Source organism: Corvus hawaiiensis, chromosome 6 (assembly GCF_020740725.1).
Source record: "Corvus hawaiiensis isolate bCorHaw1 chromosome 6, bCorHaw1.pri.cur, whole genome shotgun sequence".
NCBI lineage: Eukaryota > Metazoa > Chordata > Aves > Passeriformes > Corvidae > Corvus > Corvus hawaiiensis.
Genome location: NC_063218.1, coordinates 37,572,425 through 37,599,343, shown reverse-complemented (window position 1 = coordinate 37,599,343; position 26,919 = coordinate 37,572,425). Strand labels below are relative to the sequence as shown.

The following is a 26,919-nucleotide window of genomic DNA, read 5'->3' as shown; positions in this document are numbered from 1 at the left end:
CATATACTAAAGCAAAAGGGATACTGAGATACTGCATTGGGTCTTCCAGAAGATGAAGTCTAACATACAAATAAAAATAAAATCTACATCAGCCCAGGGAAGCTTAACTGCCCAATGACTGAAACACACACTGGTTCACGATATTTATTACAACCTATTGCTTTAGACAAACCTGCTGTATGGTTAGTAAACCCAAAGCACATTATATGAAACAACAAAAATGTACAGCACAAGCCACATCTCTGTAAAAGGTATGCAGTGGAGATGAACAGAGGCACAACTTTAGTCTTGTAAGTAAGAGCACAATAAAGATCCTCATACGTGAGTACAGCTCTCCTGGTAACAGATAATGAAGGTAAATAAAAACCATACTACCAGCACTAAACATAAGATAGGTAAAAATCAGAGTAGTATTGTTGTATCTGTATACAAAGAATGCAGGGTCTTTTTAAATACCCTCTCTTCATTCTCTGACCTGTAAACACAACTCTCCCAAACCATCTTCCCTCCGTACCTGAACTAGTATATAAAGATCTATACAGAATGTGCAAATCTAGTGTAAGTATTTTTAGGCTCTCTTCTTCAAATAGAAGAAATACAGGTTTAAAAACATTAACACCACAGATTCCCTCTACCCAGCCTCTGCAGAAAGACATCAGTAGCAATACTGCCCAAGACATCCAAGTCAGAAGTAGCAAAATACTGGACCAAGAAATCCAGAAGAATGCATGAACAATAAATACAAATGCATATGAAAAAGGAAAAAACAGTTAGCAAGGGAAACTATTAACACTGGCAAATGAAAGTGAATTAGATTCTTGTCAGCTTACAGCAGATCTGTTCCTAAAAAGCACTCACATGATTTAAATAAACCTATGTTGTTAACTGAGATTCAACTACATCTTAGGCAGACAAGATTTATTCATCAGCCTGTTCATTAAGATGTGATACCTGGTAGTTACATGTCATGCTCCATAGGACTTAATAATGGCAGATTTACAAGTATTGCTAGACCAGGATGTTGGGAGTCAAACAGCCACTCTGTTGGGTTCTTTGCTGCTGCTGCTTTTTCATTACCACTCCACAGATTCTTTCTGCAACAAACATTTTGTCCCTCATACCAATCTGCTACTGATTAATGTTTCTGAAAAAATAAGTTAAGACAAAAATACTACAGTCTACAGCAAGTATGATACAATATAGTTCTTCTGTTAAGACTTCTGGCCCAAGAGTAATTTAAGAACAGTACCAGCCTGAGCAGAATGCAGTTCTAGAGCATTTAAAATACACAGATGTTGAAACAGTCTGGATTTTACTTCAGTGTTGGAAAGTGAACCAGAGACTAAAGAATTTATATACAAAAGTCTCAAGCATAGTTCAGAAGCTCAAGCAATAACTAGAGTTCACTCCTTCCAGAAATTGCCTTACAGGGTGTTCTTTGCTTTTTGCTGTGAGTACAGATGTGAACTTCTTCAAATAGTCTGAGCTTCCACTCATGCAAAGAGTGAACACAATCAGTGCAAACAACACACAAGTTAATTCAATTTCTAGCTCTCAAACTAAAATAAAAAGAAAAAAAGCTTCTTAGTGGTATCTACCATTTGTCTGACAATCTCCAGTGTAACAACTTATCAGAAGGTCAGGCAAAACCACTGAATATCAATAGAGAGTCCTTTGGCCAGCAATTAAACATTTCTGTCACTGAGACAAAAGTTACACTTCCCATGTCTAGAAACAGACACAAAAGCCTCCTCTACAACAAAGACCTGGTGATCTCCAGGCAATGCTGATATAACTGCAAAGACTTTCAGGGAATTTTCTTTTTTTGAAAAAATATTTACATACAAGGCCAAATCACAACATTGCCACCCTAAGAAAGTATGTTTTATTGTAAAACTTGATTTGTGCTGAATGTCCAACAGTTGTCTAACAGTTCATTTGCAAGGCTGGAGTGTATTACAAAACTCACTACAAAAGTCAGTTTCTGTTCTTCATCTGAGGACTGAGAGGTCCAGTGTAGTTGCCAGCACTGTAACAACATGGTTAAAGTCATTTTCTAGTAAATCAATACTGATGGGTCAGTGCACAGATAAAAGTGACTTCTACCCAGTGTAAGAGAACCTAGCAACAAGCCTCAAAAATCTCAGACACATCAACTTCTTTAGTCATCAGTACTGAATTCCATGTGAATGTTGGGATTGTTGACCATGACAAGGTCAGGTGTCCAGTGTGTTGACTTCTTTGGAGCAGAAATAATGCACAACTATTGCATTAGGGTATCGAGCAAATGCACTGTAAAGAGAACAAACACAAACATCAGCTGTCAAGACAAACAGTTTTCCATATTTGAACAAGAGCATCCAAGTTGTGCAGAATCAAAGAGACACACATGATAGTGACACTTTTAAAAACTACAGCCTGAATATATTAAGAGGAAACAGACAAAAGAATTCTATGGATTTTGTAAGAAGTTTGCTTGGGGTTTTTTAAAATCTATTTTCATTTCTGTAGGCACACTTTACTTGGAAGTCACTGGGAACAAGTTAAAGACTGGGGGACATGCTTGCCCTTCAAAATCTTGTTGAACTTAACAGCACTAGAAAAATTCTAGACAGCCAAAACAATATTGCATATGCAAGCTTCAATTCTGATGCTACATGCTGCATGCTAAGAGCAAAAAATTTAATATGCATAGCAATATGTTTATTAAAATGTTTTGGGAAAAGAACCTTTCCCTATCATTGTTAATGCTACTGATATCTCAGATGGGCTCACATCAAGAAGAAAATAATGACTAAGTCATGTAGCATTTCCCTCTAGTTGAAAGACCTAAAAACCAAGTGCAAATAAAATCTGCACTCTATATTAACCCAAAACTACCTACTAGGAATGGTAGAAGAAAAGTTCAGATTCACAGAATATTCTGAGTTGGAAGGGACCCACAAGGATAAGAGTCCAACTCTTAAGTAAATGGCCAGTACAGGGATTGAACCCACAACCGTGGTGTTAATGCTCCAACCAACTGAGCTCATGTCAGGGTCATTGGCACCCAAATCATCAAGCAAATTAGTTCTACTTTTAAACATCCTATCATATGTAGGCTACAAAACAAACCAGTCAGGGAGCCATAAAGCCATCAGATACAGGAAACTACACCTGTACCTTAGCTTAAAATTCTTCGTATCATCCTTCTCAATTCTAGTTAAGAAGCAGGTTCTTAGAAAGGCAGTGCTCTTATGAAGTTTTCAAAATTCAGTATGAGAGGCAATTTTATGCCTTCTAGAGTTGTGAAGTAAGAACTCTTAGGAGTTTCCGAAGGGATTTTATACTCCTTTGTTGAAAGGAGGATTAAACTATTGCAGCAAATTCACTGACCAAAGCTTTGAGGTCTCCCTAACGATCCAACTGATTAATATAATTTGTAATTCAAACACGCTTCAAATGGCTTCCTCATACTGCTGTTCTCTCTGGCTGTATATACGTTCTGTTTTCCAACATTCTTAGTTCAAGTGTACCAGATTAATATTTGACTCAGTTTACCCAGCTCTCTCACCTGTTACCTATCTTCTTTTTACAAACAGTGCACACCTTCTCCTCTGTAATAATGCACTTTACTTGCTGATGTAAGATCCGCTCTTCCTGGACCTAAAGAAGAATAAAAATCCAAGCTGCTCAAAAAGCAATGCCACACCTTGGTCTGATGAAACTGCAAACCATCACAATGTTTAACTGTCAGTGGCCACATCTACATTACCAAGTTGTGCAGCACACAAGAAGCAGGTCTGTAGAGTAGAGCAGATGGTATTGAACACCCAATACCCACACTGTATGAATTGCAAGGTTTTACTTTCACCTTAGTCCACAGACTAAGGCATTCTAACCACTGAGGGGTGTTAAGGTGAACTACTGAACTGCTTCCTCTGGTTCTCTTCACTTGAAAGAAATCCAGTCCAAGCTGTCTGAGATGATTCTGCATTGCACACCACAGCACAGAGAGCAAAGACAAACACCTCATCCAAACTAAAAGGAAAGTGCACACCATTTCCTGCAAAAAAGATGTTCAAGCTGCATGGTTCCCATTTAATTTCAGGTGCATTACAGCACCATCTAGAGGACACCCATCCCCTAAAAGGAACAGTAAATTTAAATATTGATCCTATTTTAAAACACTATTCCATTAAATAACAGGTGGTGGATGCTTACCCTCAGAAACTCTGCATGGAGAAGATTCTTGAGCACTTGATTAAATCTTTTCTTCTGAGCATTTTCTTCAAGGACTTTCTCTAAGAAGATGCGAATCTCACTAATCTGTGTATTTGCTGGGAGTAGGTTTATAGCCTGGAAGAAAGTTAGGAATAGTTAAAAAGGAATAGAGACCAAAACAGAATAGAAATTGACACACTTAGCTTGACAAATCCATTGACTTGCCTACTCCAGTACCTTCTGTAATCTCCTGCCAACAGCACAAACTGAGTACTTACAGGCCTGACTTACCTTAGTGGTATCCAGTTTGCTGTGGTGCAGTTCCAAAACCTGCAGAGCAGCCTGCAGATTGGCTTGAGGCTCCAGCACTTCCATCTTGATCGGTCCCAGGCAATGAACACTGGGTGGGGAGAGATACATGCGGAGCAGGGACAGATAGACCTGCAGCACACGAAAGGAAAGCTCTGAAACCACTGCATGTATCCACAACTGGCAGGGCTGGTAGAACCCAACAATGGTACTAAGTTGTACCCATGCCATCCAAAATTCTGAACTGCTGATTTGAACACCTCTTGATATATGCTAAAATCCACTGATACTCTCAACAAAATCCACTGTAACACTCTCAACAAAAAACACCCCGCAATCATCCAGTAATCCCTAAATTCCACCCCGCAATCATCCAGTAATCCCTAAATTCCAAGAGATTATACGTAAATTCCCATACACTACACAAACCCTGGAAAAGTCTATACAGAGCAAGAACTTTCAAGTCTTGAACAAAGTATGAATAGCCTTCTACTTCCTTACTGAACAAGAAGCTACTTACATCTTTGTTGCCATCTTTGTTTCTGTCATAATGTTTATGGCAGTAGCTAGAAGAATCAACAGAAAAGAATCAAGTCAAATACAGAAACAGTTATAGAACCCAATGAATCATTTTATGGAAATTAACATTTAAATGCTCTGACTACTGAAGTCATCCAAGTTTGGTGACAGCACATCTGATTCAGATCAATTCATCAAACTGCACAGCAGGATTACACCCTTTACTTTGCATTACAATGCTGAGAGAAGCAAAGTTTTCTGCAAGCATCCCACTTCCAGTCAACTTAAAAAGCCTTAATGCAGAAGCCAAATTTAATTCAGCTGTGTAAGAAAAAGGGGGGGAAAAGATCTCTCCAACTAAAAAACCTATGTGTGGATATATCTAATTAGTGTATCTGAATCACAAAGAGAAGCTGTTCATTAGTGTACACTGCACACCAGGGCTGAATTCCCTCTAACAAGCATTTGCTGAAAAAGCTTTAAAAACAACTATGTCAAACAGGCCCCAATGTTCAGATATACCTGCCAGTGTTGGGTAATTCTGTTTTTACCTGAGTACTTCTGATTCACTCAGGAGGTTCCCTAGCACATAACACGTAGAAAAATGCTGTATCTTTACTAAAGAGGATTCTTTTTAATGTGGACTAGTGAACGTCTCTCCAAACAGAAAGGAAGCAAAACAACACACAAGTTCACAGACTAAGGACAGGTGGAAAGTAGTAACTCATTGATGATGGTCATATTGCTCTAAAGCACAACAACAGAAGAGCATGAAAAGGCAAACCTCAAGGGACAGCAGCATCATCTGTAACAAACAGATACCCAAATGAGCTTAGAAGTCAAGAAAATGTGAAAACCCGGATGATCCCGAAGACTTAGTTGTTTGTGCTCCACATATATCCTATCCATACACTACACATCCTATCCATATGGCAGTAAGCAAACTAAGTCTTGCAAAAAAAAAAATTTTTAAGTCCTTACTTTTCAGCCATATTGGTGTCCTTCAAAATATGAACATAAATAAACAGAGCTTGCTCATGCTTCCCCATACGACCCAAGAGCAGAGCACGTTCTTCTAGGAGACCTAGTGATAGCATGAAGGATTAAATCAATAGTTACACAGAGAAATGACAAAATTAGTGACCAGACTAACAGAAGGAATTATTAATCTGTGCTCAGGCTACAGTTTAAGTCACACTGAGACTGTAAGTCTGTATTTCACATCAGTCTTCTCAGAAACCTTTTATGAATTCTTAAGTAACCTTAAGAAACAACAACCTTCAAATCTATTAAGTAATTCAGACTCATCAAAAAGTTAGGCTAAATAGCTGGGAGATACCAGAAGGTCTTAGGTGAACAGTTACAGGAATCCTGCAGAAACTGGTAAACCCAACTGTGCCAGCAAACACAGAGTTAGTATACACACCAGTGGCCTGCAACTACAGCTACAGTCATCTTCTTTATTTCTAGTTACCATGATTCTATGATAAGTGAGGAAGTTTTGCTGTACAATGCAATAAGCTAGGGTTTAATTAACCTATGGAAACAGAACTCACCATCAAAGGGGAAGTCACTAATAAGTCGACTAGGTTCATACCAGCTAGACTTCTCCAGAAAAAGAAGCAGCTTTTTCCGGTAATCCCCCAAGTCTCCTCCTTCCTCCCCAGCAGGCACTGGAGCTCTATCTATATAAAAAAAACAACATAGGCCAAATTATTACAACCATTTCACTACACTAATACACAGAAGAAGATGAACAAATCACTATGAAGAGGAACTAAATGGTGAGAGAACTGTTACACAGGTTGGGACTGTCATGCACCTGCCAAATTAACTTCAGCTCCTAAAAACACATCAAGTGGCTGGTTAAAGCAATACTCAAGTTATTCAAAACCCTTCCCTACCCTTAACATACAGAAGTCAGAGAGCAGTAACTGTCATTCCACTTAATTGTGAACAAAGCGTTGCTTGATCCCTTAAGATCTCTGAACCGGCAATGAACTAGACTGCCCTACAAACCCACAGCTTCTGTTTTCCACTTTCCTCCATCACTTAGGTATCTTATGCTGGATGTCAACAGGGAAGGCTTACAAAAATATGGAATATGAAGGCTCCCCTGTGCTGTCCCCTACCCCTCATCCTCCCACCAGAAAAGGCTAAACATACCTGCAGGGAAAGAACTGAGATATTCCTTCATTAAGCCCTGCACTTTCTCACAGTACAGCTGGATCAGACAGTTGTGAAAGTCCGCACCAGTTTCTTCCCAGACATGAATGATGTGTTCCTGTAAATACATGTTAAGGCTCAGCTGTAGACACTTTCTCTGGGAAGTAATTCATTATAAGCAAGCAACATGGTTGCCTTTACCAAGCTTGACTTCAGGATTTCATGTATTTTAATTATGTTTTCTTTGCACAACTTATGGCACAGCTAGTACTCCGTGAGACAGCATCAGGCTCCAACTCCTGGAGAACTAAAATCTTACATGTAACATTTTGTACTGAATGTAAAATGCACTAGTAGAGATTGAGTTCTTACCAGGTAAGGAATAGCCAAGCTTTTAAAATTTTCTACCAAGAAACTGAGCACTTTGTCGCGTGGTAAAGCTTCCACTTCAGGGAGGTCTTCTGTAAATATCTGTTAAACAAAATCTTATTCAGAGAATGGTGATTTTCTTTTTTTTTTTTTCAAGTGCCACAGTGTATTTTCTCTGAGGCACTGAAGCCCAGCATATCATCATGTGTCCAAAGAGTAAGCACAAGATGTATAAAAAACAACTGAGCAGCTTACTCAGGCACTGAGAAGTTATTTCACATCTGAAAAGATTAACAAACATCCCCACTTCTGCCTTAGCGAACACTCTTCTCTTACAGAGCCCAACGCCTCCCAAATACGGGGAGTCAATTTTATAAGCAAATCAACATTTAAATACTCCATTAGGTTCTTGTGCAAAAGTGTGACATCAGTAACACGAAGTGTTGTGTCAAAGGTTCCTAGCTATTTATTACAATTATAAGGTGTTCCCAGAATGGAAGAGCATAAGAAAAAGTGAAAGATTGACCTGCTCTATCTACTGCTAACATTAGCACAGCACTGAACACAGAAAATACAAATTATGTCTTTAATTGGATTTAGCATTAATCAGCTTCTTACAATGAGTTATCCCAATTCCATTTACTGTACTAAGAATCTCAGTTACAAGGTGCCTCTTTCAACCACACTTACCTTCAGTCCATCTTCAGGAAAATCTCTCAGCACCCAGACAGAGTAGGAAAATACCAAATGCAAGTTCTCTGTGCCTGGAATACAAAAAGCAGCAGTGCTCATTGTTAAAATCCTAAACATCTATCTACTCACAACACAAACAGATGCTTTCAGAGCCAGTAAAGCTTAATTTACATGAAGAATCCAATTGTTGCTCAAGTCAAGCAAATCACTGATTCCAAGTTAAAGCCACAACTTCATTGCTTCACAAACATGATTTCAAACAGAAACAAAGATAACTCAAATAGTAAGTGTCATCAAATGTAAAGAATTCAGCCCAAAACCAAGATTGGTTGCTTTAACCACATTCCAAAAGTCTTCCCTTTCAGCTTGTTTTTATTAGGGTAGAGAAAGCACTGTACTTTTCACTTGTGTAACTTTCATTAGTCCATTTCCAGCCTGTCAGTTTAATGACTTCTATAGCAAATGGTCAAATACTTTATAACAAGTAGGAAACCATCCTAGTACTGAAGTAGCTAGCATAGAAACTACATGACAGGTAACAGCTTCTCAGCTTTTAGCAAAATGTAGGACTTGCCCCTTTAAAAAGAATACTATTTGGTCAATCTGGTTCTAAATACTAATAAAACATGTTAGGAAAACATGACTTTCCCCTCACCCTCCTGCTCAGAACCCCTGAGGCATTCACTGCCTGAACAAGGCAACAACTATACAAGAAACAGAAACTTATAGCAACCCTATAAAAAGGCAGGCATTGTTTGCTCTTCTCCATCCCACGATATTTTAAAAAAGCGGCATCTTCATATGAGCAGTATTAAATAAATAAATAATGCAGATGATGTGCACTGTGAAATAAAACAATTGAAATAGTCCCCAGAAGAGCCAATCTCAAAGTTTCAGAAACAAAAGTGTGACTTGGTAAATGGCAATAAACTTGTGGGTCTAAATTTTGCAGAACTCTATTAACTCTTCTCTGAATTTACAGGGCATGCTGGCCTCACAGGGAAAATTTTAAAAAAGGACAGGACAATCATGGAAGAAAGTTCTCATGTAAAACAGAGAGTCTTAACTCCTTATAAAGAAGTGTGACATTAATTAGAATAGCTCCCTGCCAAAGCACTGATCAAGCTGCCTTTGTTGAAATCCCAAGCAAATCAAACATGAAGTTAAAACCTACTCAAAACAGTGAAAATGTCAGGAGGAGAGGAAGAGGTCATTAAATAACTACTAAAGCTTACTGATCATTTTACTAAAAGGTCAACATCACACTGCACCACAAAACGGAACAACTGGCTCCCTCAGCACATAACATTTATCTGCATGGGGCTTCACAGAAGTCACAGGCAGGGAATTTCTAAACTGCCTCAGCAACAAATCCTTCATTTAAATATGAGCTATAATAGGAAAAAGTCCTGCATAACACTGTTTTAAAAGATAAAAGAATAATGCAACACAGAAAACTATCTACCACCCCATCAAATACATAATTCTCCTGCACACTGATAAAGCATATATTTGATGGCTGATCACACAATCAATGATTAATATTTGCTTTAATGCAATAAACAGTAAGTGCTTATTCCATTAACACAAGGCAAGTATCAAATACACATCAGTAATACAAACTTGATGACTTAAAAGACCATAGCTACAAGCCTGGAGAAATTTGTAGTTACTTGAGAACCACCTAAGAATATTTCATTAAATGCCCAAATATTGATAGAAAACAGTCAACTAAAGAAGAGTTTCTACTTCACTCGGAATGATAAATCATCACTGGAAGAAAATTCAAATAACTATGGCCCATTTTCTCCCAGTAGATATTTTAATCAGAAATAAGGAATGTGTTTCTCTAAAAGAATTACATTTCAACAAAATTTGAAACCCTTGAGCTAATACTTGAAGGTTGCATTATGAAAGAAATCAAACAAGATAACAAGGATACCCTTTCAGCTTGATAGCCTCCAAAAAGCTGCCAAACAGTAGAATAACCACTAAGCCCAACAAGAATGATCACAAAAATACTGCTCTTCCTCACACTCACCCAAATGCTGCAGATATTGCACTGTCCTCTCGTGACCCTTCAAAGGCGAGTTGGCTTTCTTTGACTGATCCACCAGTACCTGTAATGCTTTCAAAACAAAAGAAGTTCATTCCTTTGTAACTGCTAGTTCCAACATGAACCACAAAAAAGTGCATTTTTCCTGTTATGCTACTGAAGAAAAAAACAAGGTTTATTTTGAACATACAGACCAAATTGTAAGAGGTTTAATCACCAGATAGCAATTAAACATTCTCTTCAGAATACTGCCTGCTCACTGAAGACAAGTCAAAACACAATACAAAGAATACATGCTTCCACTCCTCCTCCTCCTCTCCCAACCTCATACTTACCTTTCTCATGCAGACCTTTTTTCTCATACAGTATTATCAGCTCACTATATTTGTGTGCCTTCTTCAGCACATGCTCACTCTCCTCAATATGGCAGTGATTGTTCTCCAGACGTAGCAGTGGGGCCACCAGTGCTACATTTGTCTGCAAGCAAAAAGGGAGCACTTAAACTTCACTGGAAGTGCACCTTCTGAGTCTATAGTACAAAGTACAAGTTAGAAGTGGGGACAGGGGAGGAAGGAAGCCTCACAGTATAAAAAAAGTAAGAAATGACAGTTTAACATCTAAGGTCCATGTTAATTTCCATAATTTTGGGGACAGAAAGAAAACAACATATCAAAGGTACTCCCCTATAAGAATAGAGGTCAGGCTTTGAAAAACATCGTAAGAGCCAAGATCGTACTTTCTTGCATTTAACAGTATAAGGCAATAAAAGCATTCATTAGAACTTCAAAATACACAACCACAGCCACTTTCTTTTGACAGAGGCAGCAACCAGGAACAGACACATCTGCCTCATTCCATGAAACTGCTTCCTGACCAGTGAGCAAACTAGTTAACACTCAAATTTTACAATTCATTTCTAGATCAAAGACAGACAGCTGTGTGAGAATTTCTGAAGTAGCTCCTTATCCTCCTTCTTAAATGTTTCAGTCTGAAATTCCAATGGAGCTCACGTGGCAAAACCTCTAGGTCACAGAGAAACTCACATGCAGGTAACACTTTAACAGAGTGGTATCAATGATTTGTAGCAGCTTCTTTTTGGATTTGATTGTGGGTGTTCCTTCCATGAGGGGTGAGGTACTGGACTGATGATCAGAATCATTTAGCTTCTTCACTAGCTGACTCCTTTTCTGCAGGACATCAAATGAAATTTTAACAGGAAAAGGCCATGGATTTCTACATCTCACCTCAGTACATATAACCCACCAACTACAAAGACTAAATTAAGCCAGTTTAATAACTTGTTTTAATCAATTGTTTCCCAAAGAATTTTATTGTTACTAACTATTCAACACAAACTTTACAACCATAGGCAGGTGTATACATTTGTTTTGCATATTTATAGTTTTGCAAAATGTCCAGTCTCTTGAGAAAATTGTCAGAAGGAAATTCTGTTAACCTCAACAGACACTTTAGAGAAGTCAGGAAACATTTAAAACATTTGGATAACAATTTAGATTTTGCACTACTAGGCATAAAATCTATCCTCCTTCAGACACATCTAGTAAGGATGGCAACCAAGCAATTCAGGTTCCAGTTATGACAAAGTAAAGAGGGCAGGAAGTTACAGTACCCATTAATTCCTGTTCCACCTTTTACTGCATGCCCTCAACCTATCTCCTGGAGAGAGTGCCCTTCATAATAATCACTGAACAAAACAAAAAAATGAAGTGCTCAGGTCCTCTTCAGAAGGATAAGAGGAATAAAATACTGGACTCGTATTCAGATCTGACCCATAAGTAAATTTTGTCCAGTCACACGTGATGTTTTCCACATATCTGCGGGGTATCTCATGTGTTCCACTTCCCCTGCTTACTCAGGAGCTGCTGCCGTATTTTCCAACCATGAAGACAACCCATTAAGGCTAACATGACAGAGCTGGAGTAGGTGTACTGCTTCCTGCTCATCAAAGATTGTGGGGTATGCCCAGCCCCTGCCCTGGAGGGATGTCTGCTGAGATAAGGAGATTGCACAATCGGCCAGCAGGACTCCCTGGAAAGACAACCACTTCTTTGGTCACTTCGAGAAAAGACAGACCCACAATCCTCTGGGAGACCCTATGCAGATCCTTTGTAACCCATTGGCCTTTACCCTCTGAGACCCATCCCCTGTATCCCTATAAAAGATGGTCTTCTGCCCCTGCGAGACGGAGATGCTCACCCGTAGCTCCCCTTCGCCGGAGTACGGATAATAAAGCTACCTTGTGTGGAACCAGCTACACGAGCCTCTCGTCTCTCACTCTGGTCTGGCCTGGAGGCTGCCCTGCAGAGCTGAGCTGAAACCACGAGCTGACAATCACTAAAGAGCTGACAGTCTCTGCACGGGCCCTCCTGCCAGCAGCTGAGGGAAGACACCGGGCCTCGGGAAGGCGATTCCTTTTGGGACCATCTCCCCGGACCGGTCACCTCTTCCTCGGTGAGAGCTACTGACCCCTCACCAGTTGGAATAAAAGATAACCAACAAAGCATGCTAGAACTGAATAACCCTGCTCTAAAACCAGGTAGAGGAGCACTCACTTGAGTTAGGTAGTCTATCAGAGCTAAATGTGCCTTCTCCAGCTCTGCCCCAGAGAGCCCTGGCAGGGGGTTGGGATACTGTAGCTGTTTCCTGTAATCTGTGGGCAGGAGGTCAGGATACAGACCCATCACATGAGTGGGATCTACGCAAAAAATAACTAGTATTAGTAACCATTCATATTAATTTTGCAAACTTAGAGCAAGCTTATCTTTCTAACAGAGAAGTCTGTAGTCTACTGGTGCATCCACAAGTTTCTAGAGCCTAAACAAAATTTGCTCATTACAGAAAAGAAGCTGTACAATGCAAAAGAAGCAAGAGAAAAATGTGTTTCCAAGTCCAAGCATGGGAACTTCCAACCTGTGCATTTGGCACACTTGGAGGACAAGCCATTATTACGATCTTACTGCTCTTCTTGCAGAATCCTACTATTAACCACTCTGACAGTAAGACAGGATTTCTAGGAACAAGTAATGTTTTAAGAGAAGATCTACTCTGCTTTTGAAAAAAGAACTAAATAGTACCATCTGTAACTAATGCCAAACTGTTTCCAAAGAGTTTAAGCAAATTCAAAATTACTATCCTCTAATTCAAGCTCAAAATATTTTGAGTTCTTAGTCCTTGTCTTTCACTGTAGTTTTCCTAAGTAAAAATCATAAGTGTCATGAAAGTAAGTTCTAGGTTTAAATGCACATGAGATGTCTGTCACCAGTAAAAAGAATCTCAGTCTTAAGCACTGTTCTACAACACAGTTCAGTCCTCAAGTATTCTTCCAATAGCCCTAGTACGACTCAGAGGAACAGCACCAGAGACTGCTGTGACTTCCAAAAGCACAGAAAAGTTTCCTGGTTTCAGCATCTTGGCTAACCCAAGGCTTAAGGGGCCGCATCTGAGTCCAGTGATTTTGCAAATCCAGAGATGTTCCTTACTTTTCATTCCAAGCTACAAGTAGGCTTTTAGCAGCTGCTGAAACATTCACCTTCAAAGGGTCTGTGCACATGCTATATATGCTTTAAAATACCCTAGAATACAAATACATTCTGTAAAAAGGGCAAACTCCTGATTTGATTTCATTTACTAAGTGCAGTTAATTACGTATTTCATTGTGTTTAATTGTGTAATTCATTAAGTTATTAAGTAATGAATTACCAGCTCCACCAAAAAATAAATAAATAGCTGCCTAGGCTATTTGGTGTTCACAGGTGACTGATCTGCACAAGATAGCACTGTTTTAAACTAAAACAAAACAGAAAGCAAACAAAAAAACCCATAAAATAGCCACTGAGTTTGATTTCATTCCTCCTAACTGCCAACCCAAGCATTTACCTGTACCAAGCTTGGCAAAAACTTGCATGGATTCATCAAAACGCTTCTGGCAGAAAAGGTTGAAGGCAAAGAGGTTCTTTATGTGGTGAATTTGTTGTCGCTTCTCACTATCTGAATCATCTTTCATTTCCTGCATACGTACAAATTAACAAACATTAAAAACTCTTGGGCCTCATATGAGAGAGAAACACCCCAGAGAAATAACAGGAGCATTATCCTGTGGAGAGAAGAAGAAAAAAGATAATCTCTCAAAGTGAACACTGATGGTGACTGTGTTTATTGTATCACTGAGATAACCTGGAGGGTCTGAGAGCTACCTTTGCTTACCTATATACCTGCTCTGTCACAGCAAATGGCTCTTCACTCATTTGCCTTTTCAAATTTTTTTTCCAAGTCAGCAATTCAAAATGCAATTAATTAAGGGGGGTTTCCAGAAATCAAAAAATCCTAATACAGTAAGAGCAGTATAATTAGAGATACTGCATCAGCATCTCTAACAGATTATTGTTTCAGGAGTAATATTACCAAAAAAAAAGTCATGTGACAAAACAAAACTCAGAACTCCAAGCTGTTTACATGCAGTCTGAAGACTTTGAAGTCCAACTGACTTCAAAATCTAAAAGAAGGTAACCGATTTAACAGCTGAGATAATCTTTCATATACAAGATGATTTCTCAAAATCTAAACCACAATAAATCAATATGGAATAATGGCAGCACAAAACTAAAACCTCCCTTAAAAAAGTCTAGAGTTTACCAGTTTGTGCTAAGTGGACAGCTGGGAGGTTACACTGACTGCCTGATTAGTGGACTCACTACAGTCAAGCAGATGACAAATATCCTTTTGTGTACTTTTGCACAATTGCATCCAATGCAAACTCAAGTTTTTGAGTACTTACTGCCAACTGCAAAGCCAACTCAAACTGTTTGTCCTGCAGAAGCTGCTGGATCTGTGTGGCTATGGACACTGGAATGAGCCTCCAAACAAAGTGATTACTTGCCACATATATAATGTTTGTGCTGTAAACAAGACAAAAAATGTCAATTATTAAGTTTCAGTGCTGAGAAAGAGGCAATACCCTATCTTAAAAAAACCAATCCTGGTTAATACACACATGGATCAATCTAAGAGCAACTGGAGCATTATTGCAAAGCAGAAAGAAGACTGTAGCTCCAGTGCCACAAATTCTTAAAGACACTCAACTCTATCCTTTACTCCTCAAGGTATGGCCTCCACCAATCTCCATGAAAAGCCCAGCAGGCTGCTTCAATGGTACATCTTAAGGTGAGAGTTAGAAAAGCTGCTCTCCTGTCAGTTTTTCAGAGTGCTACATACAGCCAGCCAGCCTGACAGCAGTGACAATGAGTTGGATCAATACCCTCCAGAGGTGATGAAGCGCGGCCTCTGCAGCTCGATGCTCTGCACCAGCAGCCGGGGTTCGAAAGTGCGGATCTCCACGTACCTTGGCAGGACAGCAATGATGTAGGGAGGCTGGTGTTCTAGTCATGAAACAAGGGAAAAATTTAGGTTGATTGTTCTCAGGCATTCCTTGAAACAAGCCATGACTTAAGGCTTCTCTTCAATTTTTCATCCCCTTGAAACATGTCCCTTTTTCATATTCAAAACAAAACTCAATGCCTGACACTGACAGCAATTTGCTAACAGACTACTACCAAGCCTTTTGCTCAAGCCTTCCTTCAACATAAGGAAATTCTGAGGCACCCAGGTGCCCAGAACTAGTGTTTTAACACACTATCTTCAATTTCAGACCTTGTCCCTTTATAAAAGACATGGAATACACCTATTTTATAAGGAGAGAGGCCCACAGACCACAAGGAAAGAAGGCTAAGAAGCAAAAACAAACACATGAAACCTTCCCAAGAGCACAACTTAGAATACTGTAGAAACTGTCACACTCCAAATCCAGCTGGTTTCAAAATACTGGGAACATAATGATTTTATCACATACAAACGAGTAAAGAATCAAAGTTTAAAAAAACCAAAACCAAACTGCTACTTCTCACCCATGGCTATAGGAATATCTGTCCAATTCAAGGCACATTTCTGAGTACAGACCCCTTCTTCATTAAGCACAACTGTTAGATCATCTTGGCCAACTGCAACTTTTCCATCTGCTACAGGAGCTACCAATGGTTCCAGCTGCTTCCCTGTGGGAAACAGTTCTTTGATAGATCCTTTTCCATCCACCTAGGATAATAAAGAACAAAAAAAAACGTTTTGCAAAATAACCTTTTATTTCAAAGCTGCGTAATACTAAAGCAAAAACCCCTAGAGGGATTTGCCCAGGATAATCACTAACAGGACAAGTGCAAATTTAAAGAGAATCAATAAAAGTTTCTGGATATCCTAATTTATCCTGCTTATACATCATTCTGAAATAAATTATTACTTTTGTGTCTGAGATAATGTACTCCTGCTACTGCAGTAGCAGCTGAGCACATCACTCATACCAGTTTATAAAATGCATAATAGCACAGCAGCAAAATCAGCTGAAGTGTCCAAACACCTCATTTAGGCCAAAACTTTTAACACTGTTTTATTCTGGCATGAGTGAGCACTGCCACATAAAAAAACTAACTATAAGCCTAGAAACCTGCCCAGCCTTTTTTCCCCTGTCCTAATTGCTCATTCTTCTGGTCACATGCTATAGTGGGAACTGAACACACAAAAAATTGCTGCTTCATGAGCTGATATAGTAGCAACCCAATGCCACCAAACAGAGAATCCTTCTTCTACTCCAGCTACACTTCCCTTCTACTGCTTCCCTTGCATTACAGCTCAAGCATTTAACATATCAACAGCTAGCCACCTGAAAACACCATCATAAAAACATGTGTACTTTTCCTGCCTATTTAGTGAAATGAAGCTATTCAAGGACAGGTCAGCCAAGCACCAGAGCCAACCCACAGTAAACACTTGAACAGCTGGTCTCCACCCTGGTTGCCTGGGCAGCTGCACAACTCCTATCACTAGAATGGCAGGAATCAACATTTAGGAGAGCACTGCAGAAAGGCATCCCTTCTTTTGTGAGCAGCATCAGTTTCAAGTGACTGTAAAAATTATGTGCAGTTTTCCTGTTGACTACAGATCAGTGTTGCCACTCATGTACGTACATGTACATGTGTGGTGCACCTCATCTTCACCTTATTTTCCTATAATATCTGCAGAAGCCAATTGTAAAGGCACAAAAAACAATATAACTGTAAATGAAGTCTAAGTGGAAACTGTAATATTAAATTAACAGTAAGTTCAAAGACTTTCAAATGAACTATTACAGGTCAGCTAGAGAATGAAAAATTAAAGAATGGTTAAGCTGCTCTGTATGCCAGATGAGTTATTCTTGGTCTCCTCTTTTTCCTTTTAGAACTAATCTGGTATCTTAATACATTAAATAAAATGCAAACTGAGCTTACACAGACTGTTGCCAAACCAAAATGTATCTTCTCCAATTCCTTTTTTTCTGCAAGAGCTGTAAACACTGGTCTCAACAGCAACAAACAGAGGATCAGTTCCTGACAAAATATCAGTTTAAAAGGACAGGCTTAGACTGCCCCTTTCAAAACCACAAATAGCAGGAGTACCAGCTGCTGTTTTTCATAAATCTGTTAGCTAAATTCCTGAACACAGGAGCAGCCTCCATAGTGTCCACTGCTATCCGAATCTTCTTAAAACACTATTACATAGCCCCATCTTACCCGTATCAGGTAATAGTCCCTCTTGAAGCCTACACAGATGGAGTTTTCACACCAGGCCATAGACTTGGGTACATCAGGTACACTGAAGTCCCCCTGAGGAAAACAGGTTAAACTGGTTGTTATGAACAAAAAGCCAAAAAGTCAAATCTGGCAACACAGAACATAACAGGCTGCTCTCTCGTCAACATCATATTCCCCACCACCTGTGCCCAACACCTACTGCTCAAAGAGTGGCAGTACTGAGCTAAAAGGCTGGATTCATGCACAGTGAAGAGGTGTGCTCTGTGTCAGACGGTCATTTTCTAGTACAGCATTGTAGCTGAAAAAGCCTCTACCCATTTCACTTTGTTATTTTTTACCATTCCAGCATTGACAACTGCAGCTCTCTACACTTGTCAGTAACTATCTTCTGACTTAATGACATACTTGAAAAATTTTGAGTAGAAGTGCACCCACTTCCATAATGGTTTTGTAAGGTATTCATTCTTATACATTTCACTGACTTAAAAAGTACTGCAACCAGAATGTTAAAATACAGGGCACGGCCATTACTTTAATTTTAACTGTATTAATGCCATTAACTGTGATTTCAAATATGTATTTTCACTTTTATTTGCTGCTTCATTGTTAAAATCTCTGCAGAACCAACCATCAATGTTTTGAAAGTCACCAGTGCCCACGTAACAGGGACTGCATAGCAAAGAGCAACTCCCCTCCCTGCTGAGACATCCTGGCTACAGAAAGAACACAACTCACCTGTAGTTCATGGAACTCTCTGTCCTTCCAAAAATAAAGCTGTAGCTTCTTGCGCACTGCCACACACATTCTCAGCACCTCTTCCCCTGTATCTGATTGCTGTGAAAACAGACAGACTTAACTCACAGGCACTCACAAAGAGGCAAGTAAGATAAGACAAGGCCAAAAGAAGCCTCTGCTAGAAGCAAAGCTGTCCACTGAAGAACAGCTTTGTTCATGCATGCCAGAAGGGCATTCCCTAAAAAGGAAGCATGGGAGGGGGAGGAAGGAGGCAGGAGAGGTGGCAGGATACTTAAAAATGAATTTTGACAGGGATTGTGACATCAAGGAAAGCCAAAAAATAAAAGAGCACCAAAGGCATACACACACAAACAGAAGATAAGTAGAGAGCTATCAGTCCAACCCTGAAACTAGGATAAATAGTTGGAACTCTATGCAGTATAGGAGAGGTGAGGAGATGGAATAACACAAAGAATGTGTTATACTAACAGATAAAACCGTTAATAACTTGTAACCTGTTGGAAGTCTCTTGACAAGAAATACTAGGAAAGCTAAGTGCCTGGACACACAAACAACAAGCCACTTTGCAATGACCAGATGTAAAGGTGTTTGGAAAGACATTACTTTTTATGTCTAGAAAACCCTATGTACTTCCTAGAAAGTTATTTAACACCAAGATCCAACAGGGCAAAAAGATAAAAAACTATGAAGAGCACTAAACCATCTCTTCTGACTACAAAAAAGGTGTCTTTTATGCAGGCTGAGAAACTCACTTAAATAGAAATGAGTCACTTAATAAACCAGAGCATATGAGCAGAGAACTGTTACACCTTACAGAACCATTTTATGGCTTGAATCTATCACAACGGCTCTAGGACTCCTTGGGCCAATAAACAGAAACAAAAACATAAAAACAGCCAGTGACAGAGTTGCTTGCAGAAGGGAACACGATGAGCTAGTACACTGGCAATGCAAGGAAAGGGAACAGCTTTTATATTAAGCAGCCCTTTCAAAACAGAAGACAGCCAAAGTTAGTATGGGACAAAAATGCCTTTAAGTCTTGTATCAAAAGTTCTGTATCAAAATTACAATCACAACAGGCACAAGAAAATACCTTATCAAGCAGTGTAAGAAAAATAATTAAAAATTGTTGCCTTAAGCAAATGTAGTAGGTACTAATTTTAAAAAGCATTAGTACCCAAAAAACCTTCATCTAACACAAAATTAACAAACCTGATCTATACAGCAACATGAAAAAGGAATCCTTATTACAAACAGTAAGGACATCTGTGCAGCTGTATTCTTCCCCTTACCTGGAGATCACAAGTGAAGAGAGATGCACCTTTTGCCTTGGAAATTGTGGTGATTTGTTGAAATGTCAACAGGTCATGGACGTAAATGTTATTTTCTGTTTTAAACAAAATTCCAATTATTATTTAATATTTAATACATGTAGAGTCATTGCTAATTCAAATAAGTTACTGTATTTTATGTTTATATAAAAAGAACTTGCGAAACTAAGAGCTGCAAGAAAGGAAAAGAAGTGTTTTCCCAAAAGTTGAAAAATGCTAGGGCACATACAAATACAATAAATGGAGAAAAGATGACTAACACCAGCATTGGTAGAACTACAGGAAGGTACTGCTAACCAAGCAGGGGAAGGCAGAGTGGAAGGGACAGCAAGCAGGACAGAACAGAGCAAGTTCAAGATGGAAGATTGCATGAACAAAGACCATTTTGAACTGGCTTCTGAAATTAGTGGAAAGTGAACAGCTGAAGATGTAGGGTACTGTGGTCAAGGTTTTGTAGGCATGAGGAAGCAAGCAGCAGAAATCTACACATGCTGGAGCTGGAAAAGCCAGGACTTGGAGATGATAAAGAAGGGAGTAGTAACATAAGCAAAAAAAGATATTAGAAGATAGTAAGTTAAGAAATGATAACCAGAGCCAAGCAAACTTAAGTCTCCCACAAGACAGTAAAAGATCACATCTGCATATAAAGTGAATTTGGTGTAAGACATCAACAGTATGTTTGATACACCAAGCAAATTTGGTCAGAAGTTTTAGTTCCTATCATACAGTGCACACACATGCATGCATATTTGTGTACATACAGATGTCAATACAACCTGTATTTTACACAGACACTCTAGAGCATGCATGTACTTCTTCATTCCTAGTCACAAATCAGCATTAAGGCTTTCTTCTCCAAGCTGGCTTACAACAAGCCAAGCTGCTTCTCTATCTATGCTACTTAATGCTTCCTCTGCAAAATGCAAAGCTAAGTTCTACACGACGACTTCTCAACAACCAGACTATTATGCAGGTGTGTGGAAAGGGTGCCACATTCAGACAGGTAACTGCATGAAGAAGAGCTTGTTAAATATTAAAACACTTCACTTACCTAATAGACTGACCAAAATTTTAAATTGAGAAACAACATGGATCTGAAAGGGAGAATGTTGTTAGTGACTCCATTCATAAACTAAAACTCTGAACAAGACTTGATTATAGATTGTCTAAGAAAATCTCAAAATAATGAGAACAGCAAGGCAGTTTTCCATGCACAACCTTCCTTCACCTATTGCAACTCTTTTCAGTTACACTCGCCTTTCACAAGCTGGCACACAGCACTAGCAACCTAGGCTAGTAGAAAAAGCTGTAACATTTGGTGTGTTACAAGTACAAAAGTACTTCTAAAGGATACATAGAGTGTTGCATCCTGAAAGAGGATGCATAATCTTTAAGGTGTTTTCTCACGAATCAATATAATCATTGAGTGCAAGTTCTCAAAAAAAAATAGCAGCAGAACTGGCAGTTACTTTATTTCTATATTTCAAGTAAGTGGAATTACATTCACATTCCTATAGGATTTCATCTGAGAGTCAAATAATACATTGCAGCCTGTTGGTGTATTACCATCATTTTTACAAATATTCTCAGTCAGAACAACTGAAGACTTATCGCTAACAAAAGCCAAAAATAAACCTGGATGTTCCAATTCTTTGGTTTCTGATTTAGCAATCAAACCAAGCTTATTCCTATTATGGGAAGAGAGGGCAAAACATCTGGCTGTTACACCCCAGGAGAATCTACAGCTTTGGGAAACTCTGTTAAGCATAGCAGAGATTGCAGATGTACATTTGATATTTCATTTATTGGCTGAAAACTGTCCCCACACCAAGAAGATGGTATTTCCTACCTGTTGAATCTTCTTTGAGAAGTTCTTATTGGATTTCTCTAATGTCACTTCAAACCTATTGCAACCTATCAGAAAAATTGAAGAGAGTATGTAAACTGAAGTTGCTCATGACTGTGTATATCTTACACCAAGTAAATTACAAATAATTATGAAAGCAAACTTGGCCACTTAACACTGGAAAAATGACACTTTAACATATCTGGGCTAACTTTTACATCATACCTAAATGCATCAGAGGGCCTTCTACAAAGGTGAAAATGTAAATTACATTTCTTGTACCCAGCTGAGGGCCTCAACAATAGTTACATTTCTGCCTTGCCCAAGTTTTACATTTCAAGCATTATATTTAAGTAATTTGAAACCCCGAGATACAAAGATACCCATAAAGACTTTATCCACACTAATCAAATATCAGTAACTTAAATTGCTAGGATGCACATCACTGCAAAGTAGAAGAGGAATAAACACTACACCACATGGGTTTAAAAGGAGTTTTAGGGAGAAAGACTTACAGACACTTTCTGATGACATAACCTCTCCTGGCATTGATGCAAAAAAGGAGAGAAATTTACCATGTGAGATAAAACACTAGCAACTCAAGACTAGCATGCTCCAATTGGACAGACAGCCTACAAGTTTCAGAAAAATCAAGCTGAACCCAGCCTCTAGAACCCACGTAGCTACAAATGAACATATTTCCAAGAGCTGATGAGCCTGGAAACTTACATTTGGTGTTTACTTTCCTGTGCCAAGCTACACAATATTCCTGCGTTCAATAACATCAGTTTCTACATAATAGCTGGTAATGTGAAATACAACCTCTTTAGTGAAAATCAATTGTAACTAAACCAAAAATAGAATAGTTCTATTTGTGGCATTCCTAGAATAGACTATGAGCACTTAAGACTGTCAAAGAGGCAGGGAAAGAGTAAATACATGACAGAACTAGTTGGCAGGTATCCCTCTTCCCCATCTATGATGCTCATGGACCCACTGAATATATTTGCTCTTTCACTAATCCAGTCCTTCATTAAAAGATAACACACATCAAAACTCTGGCAATTGGCACGCTGCACTGCTTTTACACATATTTTTGCACTGTATTCGTAAAAATTACAGTAGCTTACTATAAATTTAAACACAGAGAAACCTGATATAAAACACATTTTACATACAGGAAATGCTACATAGGAAAAAATCAGCAAATAATCACACTTGTGTTAAAATGACTACAGCCTCCAAAAGTGCAGAAAATAAAAATAAGATAATCAACTTTTTTGTGCCGTTTTTAAAATCAACTTACCTACGTCTTTCTTGATCCTGTAAAGCAGAAGATGCCCTTGTTTGGTACCAACAAGGAGCCATTCCTCTACAAAGACAGGAGAAAAAGAGGCTAATTAGTTCCACAAATGCTACCCTTCACAGCTGTGCTGGTTTTGGCTGGGCTAGAGTTAATTTTCTTCACAGTGCCTATGATGTGGCTGTGTTACATTTATCAGAACACTTGGAAACTTGCTTCAAACACCAAGAAGGACTTTCTGTAATGACTACACAGTTCTCCTATCATCTCTCCAGTGGAAGTGCACAGAAGTAGCTTTAACTCTCAGGAGAGGCTAGGCAAAGATCAGGCAGTAAAACAGAATAAACAGCCTGGCCATCACATTCCACTAGTTTATACAAAGGTAAAGAAGCAAACCATTGCATCTTCCGTGCAATCGAAAGAGGCAATAAACTATTCTTCAGACATTATTATCTCTCAGAGAGGAACATTGCTACATAACGGGAAGTACTGTCAGAAAGAAAAAAAGGAGTTTATGTGGGTTAGATTGTTAGTTTTTTTAACAGTCAGGTTTTTACAGTGTCTCTCTGAAACAGTCAGCTATGTTTGGAAGGACAGTGTCAGCTTTGCTTAGGTGACATTTGGATTGCTTGGACAACCAAGAATCATTCAAGATTTACAAAAGAGGGCCTTTATATACAAACCCCATGGCAGTTTCAGACTCTTCCTCTTTACAGCATTTACACCATACAAAAAGCATAGAATTTTTAAAGTGTCACGAAATATAACTGAATTTCTTCCTCACTGAATATCATATAGGAAAGCAGCATACAAGAATATTTCTTTCTACATCCAGTACTCCCTCATCACCAAAGCAATTTGCATTTTAGTAAAATCTTGTTTCCTGCAAAACCTTTCTTCTACTAGTTGGTAGAAAAAAACATTGTAGAGATAGAGTTGCACGTCTTTTACAAAACCATACTGCTGTAAGTCTATATGTTTAGGCTTTTTTTCCTAGTTCAGCAAAATAAATGCTTTCAAAGAGAGAAAAAGATAAAAGCTGCAATGCAGGAATAAACTATCTTCACATCCTCTCCAGTACATAACTCTGTCATAAACAATCCATGTATAACTGGGGCATTATAATCCAGGATATAATTCTTAAAACAGTTTCTTAAAACAATTAATCAGGGCCGCAATACTATCATGTGTGGAGCTTTTTTAATTGCCGATTTTGCACGACGGTAGTACATCTGATGGTACCTGCTCAGGGCTTTGAAAAGCCTTATCAAGCCTAATCATTAGGACAGCTGGTGCAGTCACCTGACCAAAATCTTGACTCTCAAGTACGCCCAAAAATATAACTCTCAATTTCATATCACTAACACGTGCAAACATATCCGAAATCTAAGACTTCAAGACACCACCAGCCCTCCAAAATAAATTTAAGTCAAAACACAGGGAATGCTTTTTAGCAAGAAAGTAGCCGGCCCAGGGTTACAGCCCCGGAAGCCCTGGCAGCCTCCTCACAGCCGGGCGGGCAGGGCAGGCAGGGCAGGGCGGCCCGCGACCGCCGGCACCCCCGGGAGCGGAGCTCGGCCCGGCAGCCCCCGGCACCGCCGGGACCCGGGGCACGGGAAAAGGCTCCCGCGGCCCGGCACGGCCGGCCCGACCCAGAGAGGCGGCAGGGCCGCGGCCGCTCCGGGTGCCGCTGGCCGGGGCCGGGCGGCGCTGGCACCCACAGCCCGCCGCAGGGCAGGGCAGGGCAGGGCGGGGCGGGGCAGCCGCAAGAACGCCGCCCGGGACGGGAGAGCGGAGCGGCTCGGGCTGCGGCGCGGCCCCTCCGGCTCACCCCAGGCCGCCAGGCAGTCGATCTGTAGCGGCAGCTTCTCCAGGATCGGCACATGCTCGAAGGCGTCGTGCATGGCGGCGGCTCCTCCGGCCCCGGCTGCCGCAGCGCCCGGCCCAGGGAGAGGCGGCACCGACGGGGCCGGGGAACTGCCCCGACGGGAACGATCCCGACGAAAGCGTCCCCGGCTCCCGCCCCTTCCGGCAGCGCCCGCGCCCGCCCGGCGCCGCTTCCGCACCACGGCCCCGCCCGCCGCGCTGAGCCCGCCCCATTGTCCCGGCACCGCCCCGCCCCGCCTCCGCCCTGAGCCCGCCCCATTGTCCCGGCACCGCCCCGCCCCGCCTCCGCCCTGAGCCCGCCCCATTGTCCCGGCACCGCCCCGCCCCGCCGCCGCGCTGAGCCCGCCCCATTGTCCCGACACCAAGCCCCGCCCCGCCGCCGCGCTGAGCCCGCCCCATTGTCCCGACACCAAGCCCCGCCTCCGCGCTGAGCCCGCCCCATTGTCCCGGCACCGCCCCGCCCCGCCGCCGCGCTGAGCCCGCCCCGATTGTCCCTCTGGCGCCCCGCGAACCCCGCGAGGGGCCTGGCACTGTCCGTAGGCGTTCCGGCAGGAAGGGGGCCCAGTCCCAGCCCGACAAACCGGGCTCTCCGGCGACATCAAACAGCCCGCCCCAGCGGCTCGGGCGCGAACGGGAAACGCGGGTCGGCACGGCACCGAGGGGACCCTGACATAACCCTTGTGCATCTTCACAGAGCCCGAAAAGGGGACACTTGTAAGAAGCCAGGGACAACCTGTAGGAAACACTCGTCTTCCCACAACGTCACTACAGGAGGTGTCCGGTTGCCATTGGCTACCAGAAACCAGAGAAGGTAGGGAAGTCACCCGCGATACAACGGCAAAAATTGACCTGCATAACCTACGGCCACCAGATGAGAACAGCAAGGCGTATCTTGCAAGCAAATGTCTATTTTTTGAGGTCGTAAGTTTTACTGCAATTAATTTATCCTATAAACTTGGCCAGTGAAGTTCAGACTCCAGGAGAAAATCTTTACTTGTTAGTTTGTCCCTTTCAGAATCGGCCTCAGTTGCAATTATGTTTGTCATGGAGAAGTGCAACATTCACCATCGTTGACCTAGAAACTAAACTAACTAGACCGAACTCGAAAAGCACACGCTAAATTCTCCAAGCATCTTTGCCAACAGAGACCACTTTTAGACAACAGGGACTGAGGATGCTCTGTGCTGGAAGATCAAAGCACAGGAATGGGAGATCAAGCATGGCATTCTTGTATCCAACTTCTTTCCTGCTCAGGAATGAACATTTTGTGCTGAAGCACAAAACTGTGCTAAGTCACATCCCCCTTCACAGATAGCAAAACTGCAAATTGCCAGAGGTGTTATAGTTCAAGCAGGTAGCTGGTCTCTTCGACCTAGGATCCCTACATAAGGAAAAGGAACATGACACTGATTTAGTGAAATAAAAGTTTCAGTAACACTGGGTAATAATGACTTCATACGGTTGTAGTCCAGAGAGCAAATGATTTGTGAAGCATTACCCTCTTCAGATCTTAAGCAGTAGCATACAACATAAAATGCCATATAAAGTAAACACGAGGATAAATAAAGCCCACAAACTCAGGCACCCCTACATCTGCAGAACGAGATAAACATAACCTTCCCTAGGTCTTATGATCCTGACTCACTCTGTGCCTATCAAGCCTCTTGTGTTTCTTTACCATTCCATGTGATCTCTTACTCAGTCTCTCCTTTGGAGTTCCTAGCAGGGACATCTTGTCACCATCATCTTCTTCACTGTTTCCAGTTTTCCATATGGTATGCACATATATGCTACAATTCCAACAGCTACTTCTCACAAATAAACAAAACAAACAAATCCATACAGAA

The 26,919-nt window shown here is 40.6% G+C and overlaps 1 protein-coding gene across 2 annotated transcripts; it reads right to left on the bottom strand.

Annotated features, from left to right (window-relative positions):
- Positions 1 to 130: 130 nt before the first annotated feature.
- Positions 131 to 25,225, bottom strand: VPS39 (VPS39 subunit of HOPS complex). 2 transcript variants are annotated; one of them, XM_048307321.1, is made up of 26 exons: positions 25,017 to 25,225; positions 23,189 to 23,254; positions 22,398 to 22,424; positions 21,886 to 21,950; positions 21,088 to 21,130; positions 19,998 to 20,092; positions 18,685 to 18,783; positions 17,929 to 18,021; positions 16,237 to 16,420; positions 15,591 to 15,711; positions 15,111 to 15,231; positions 14,213 to 14,342; positions 12,889 to 13,031; positions 11,359 to 11,502; positions 10,651 to 10,792; positions 10,301 to 10,387; positions 8,257 to 8,330; positions 7,570 to 7,668; positions 7,198 to 7,315; positions 6,588 to 6,716; positions 6,013 to 6,115; positions 5,033 to 5,078; positions 4,495 to 4,644; positions 4,204 to 4,338; positions 3,554 to 3,645; positions 131 to 2,292 (listed from the first exon to the last, which is right to left on the bottom strand). In XM_048307321.1, the coding sequence occupies exons 1-26, from the start codon at positions 25,087 to 25,089 to the stop codon at positions 2,217 to 2,219; spliced, it is 2,655 nt and encodes an 884-aa protein (XP_048163278.1). In that variant the 5' UTR covers positions 25,090 to 25,225; the 3' UTR covers positions 131 to 2,216. The 2 variants fall into 2 exon arrangements, with proteins under 2 accessions (XP_048163278.1, XP_048163279.1); XM_048307322.1 differs by lacking the exon at positions 22,398 to 22,424.
- Positions 25,226 to 26,919: the final 1,694 nt, after the last annotated feature.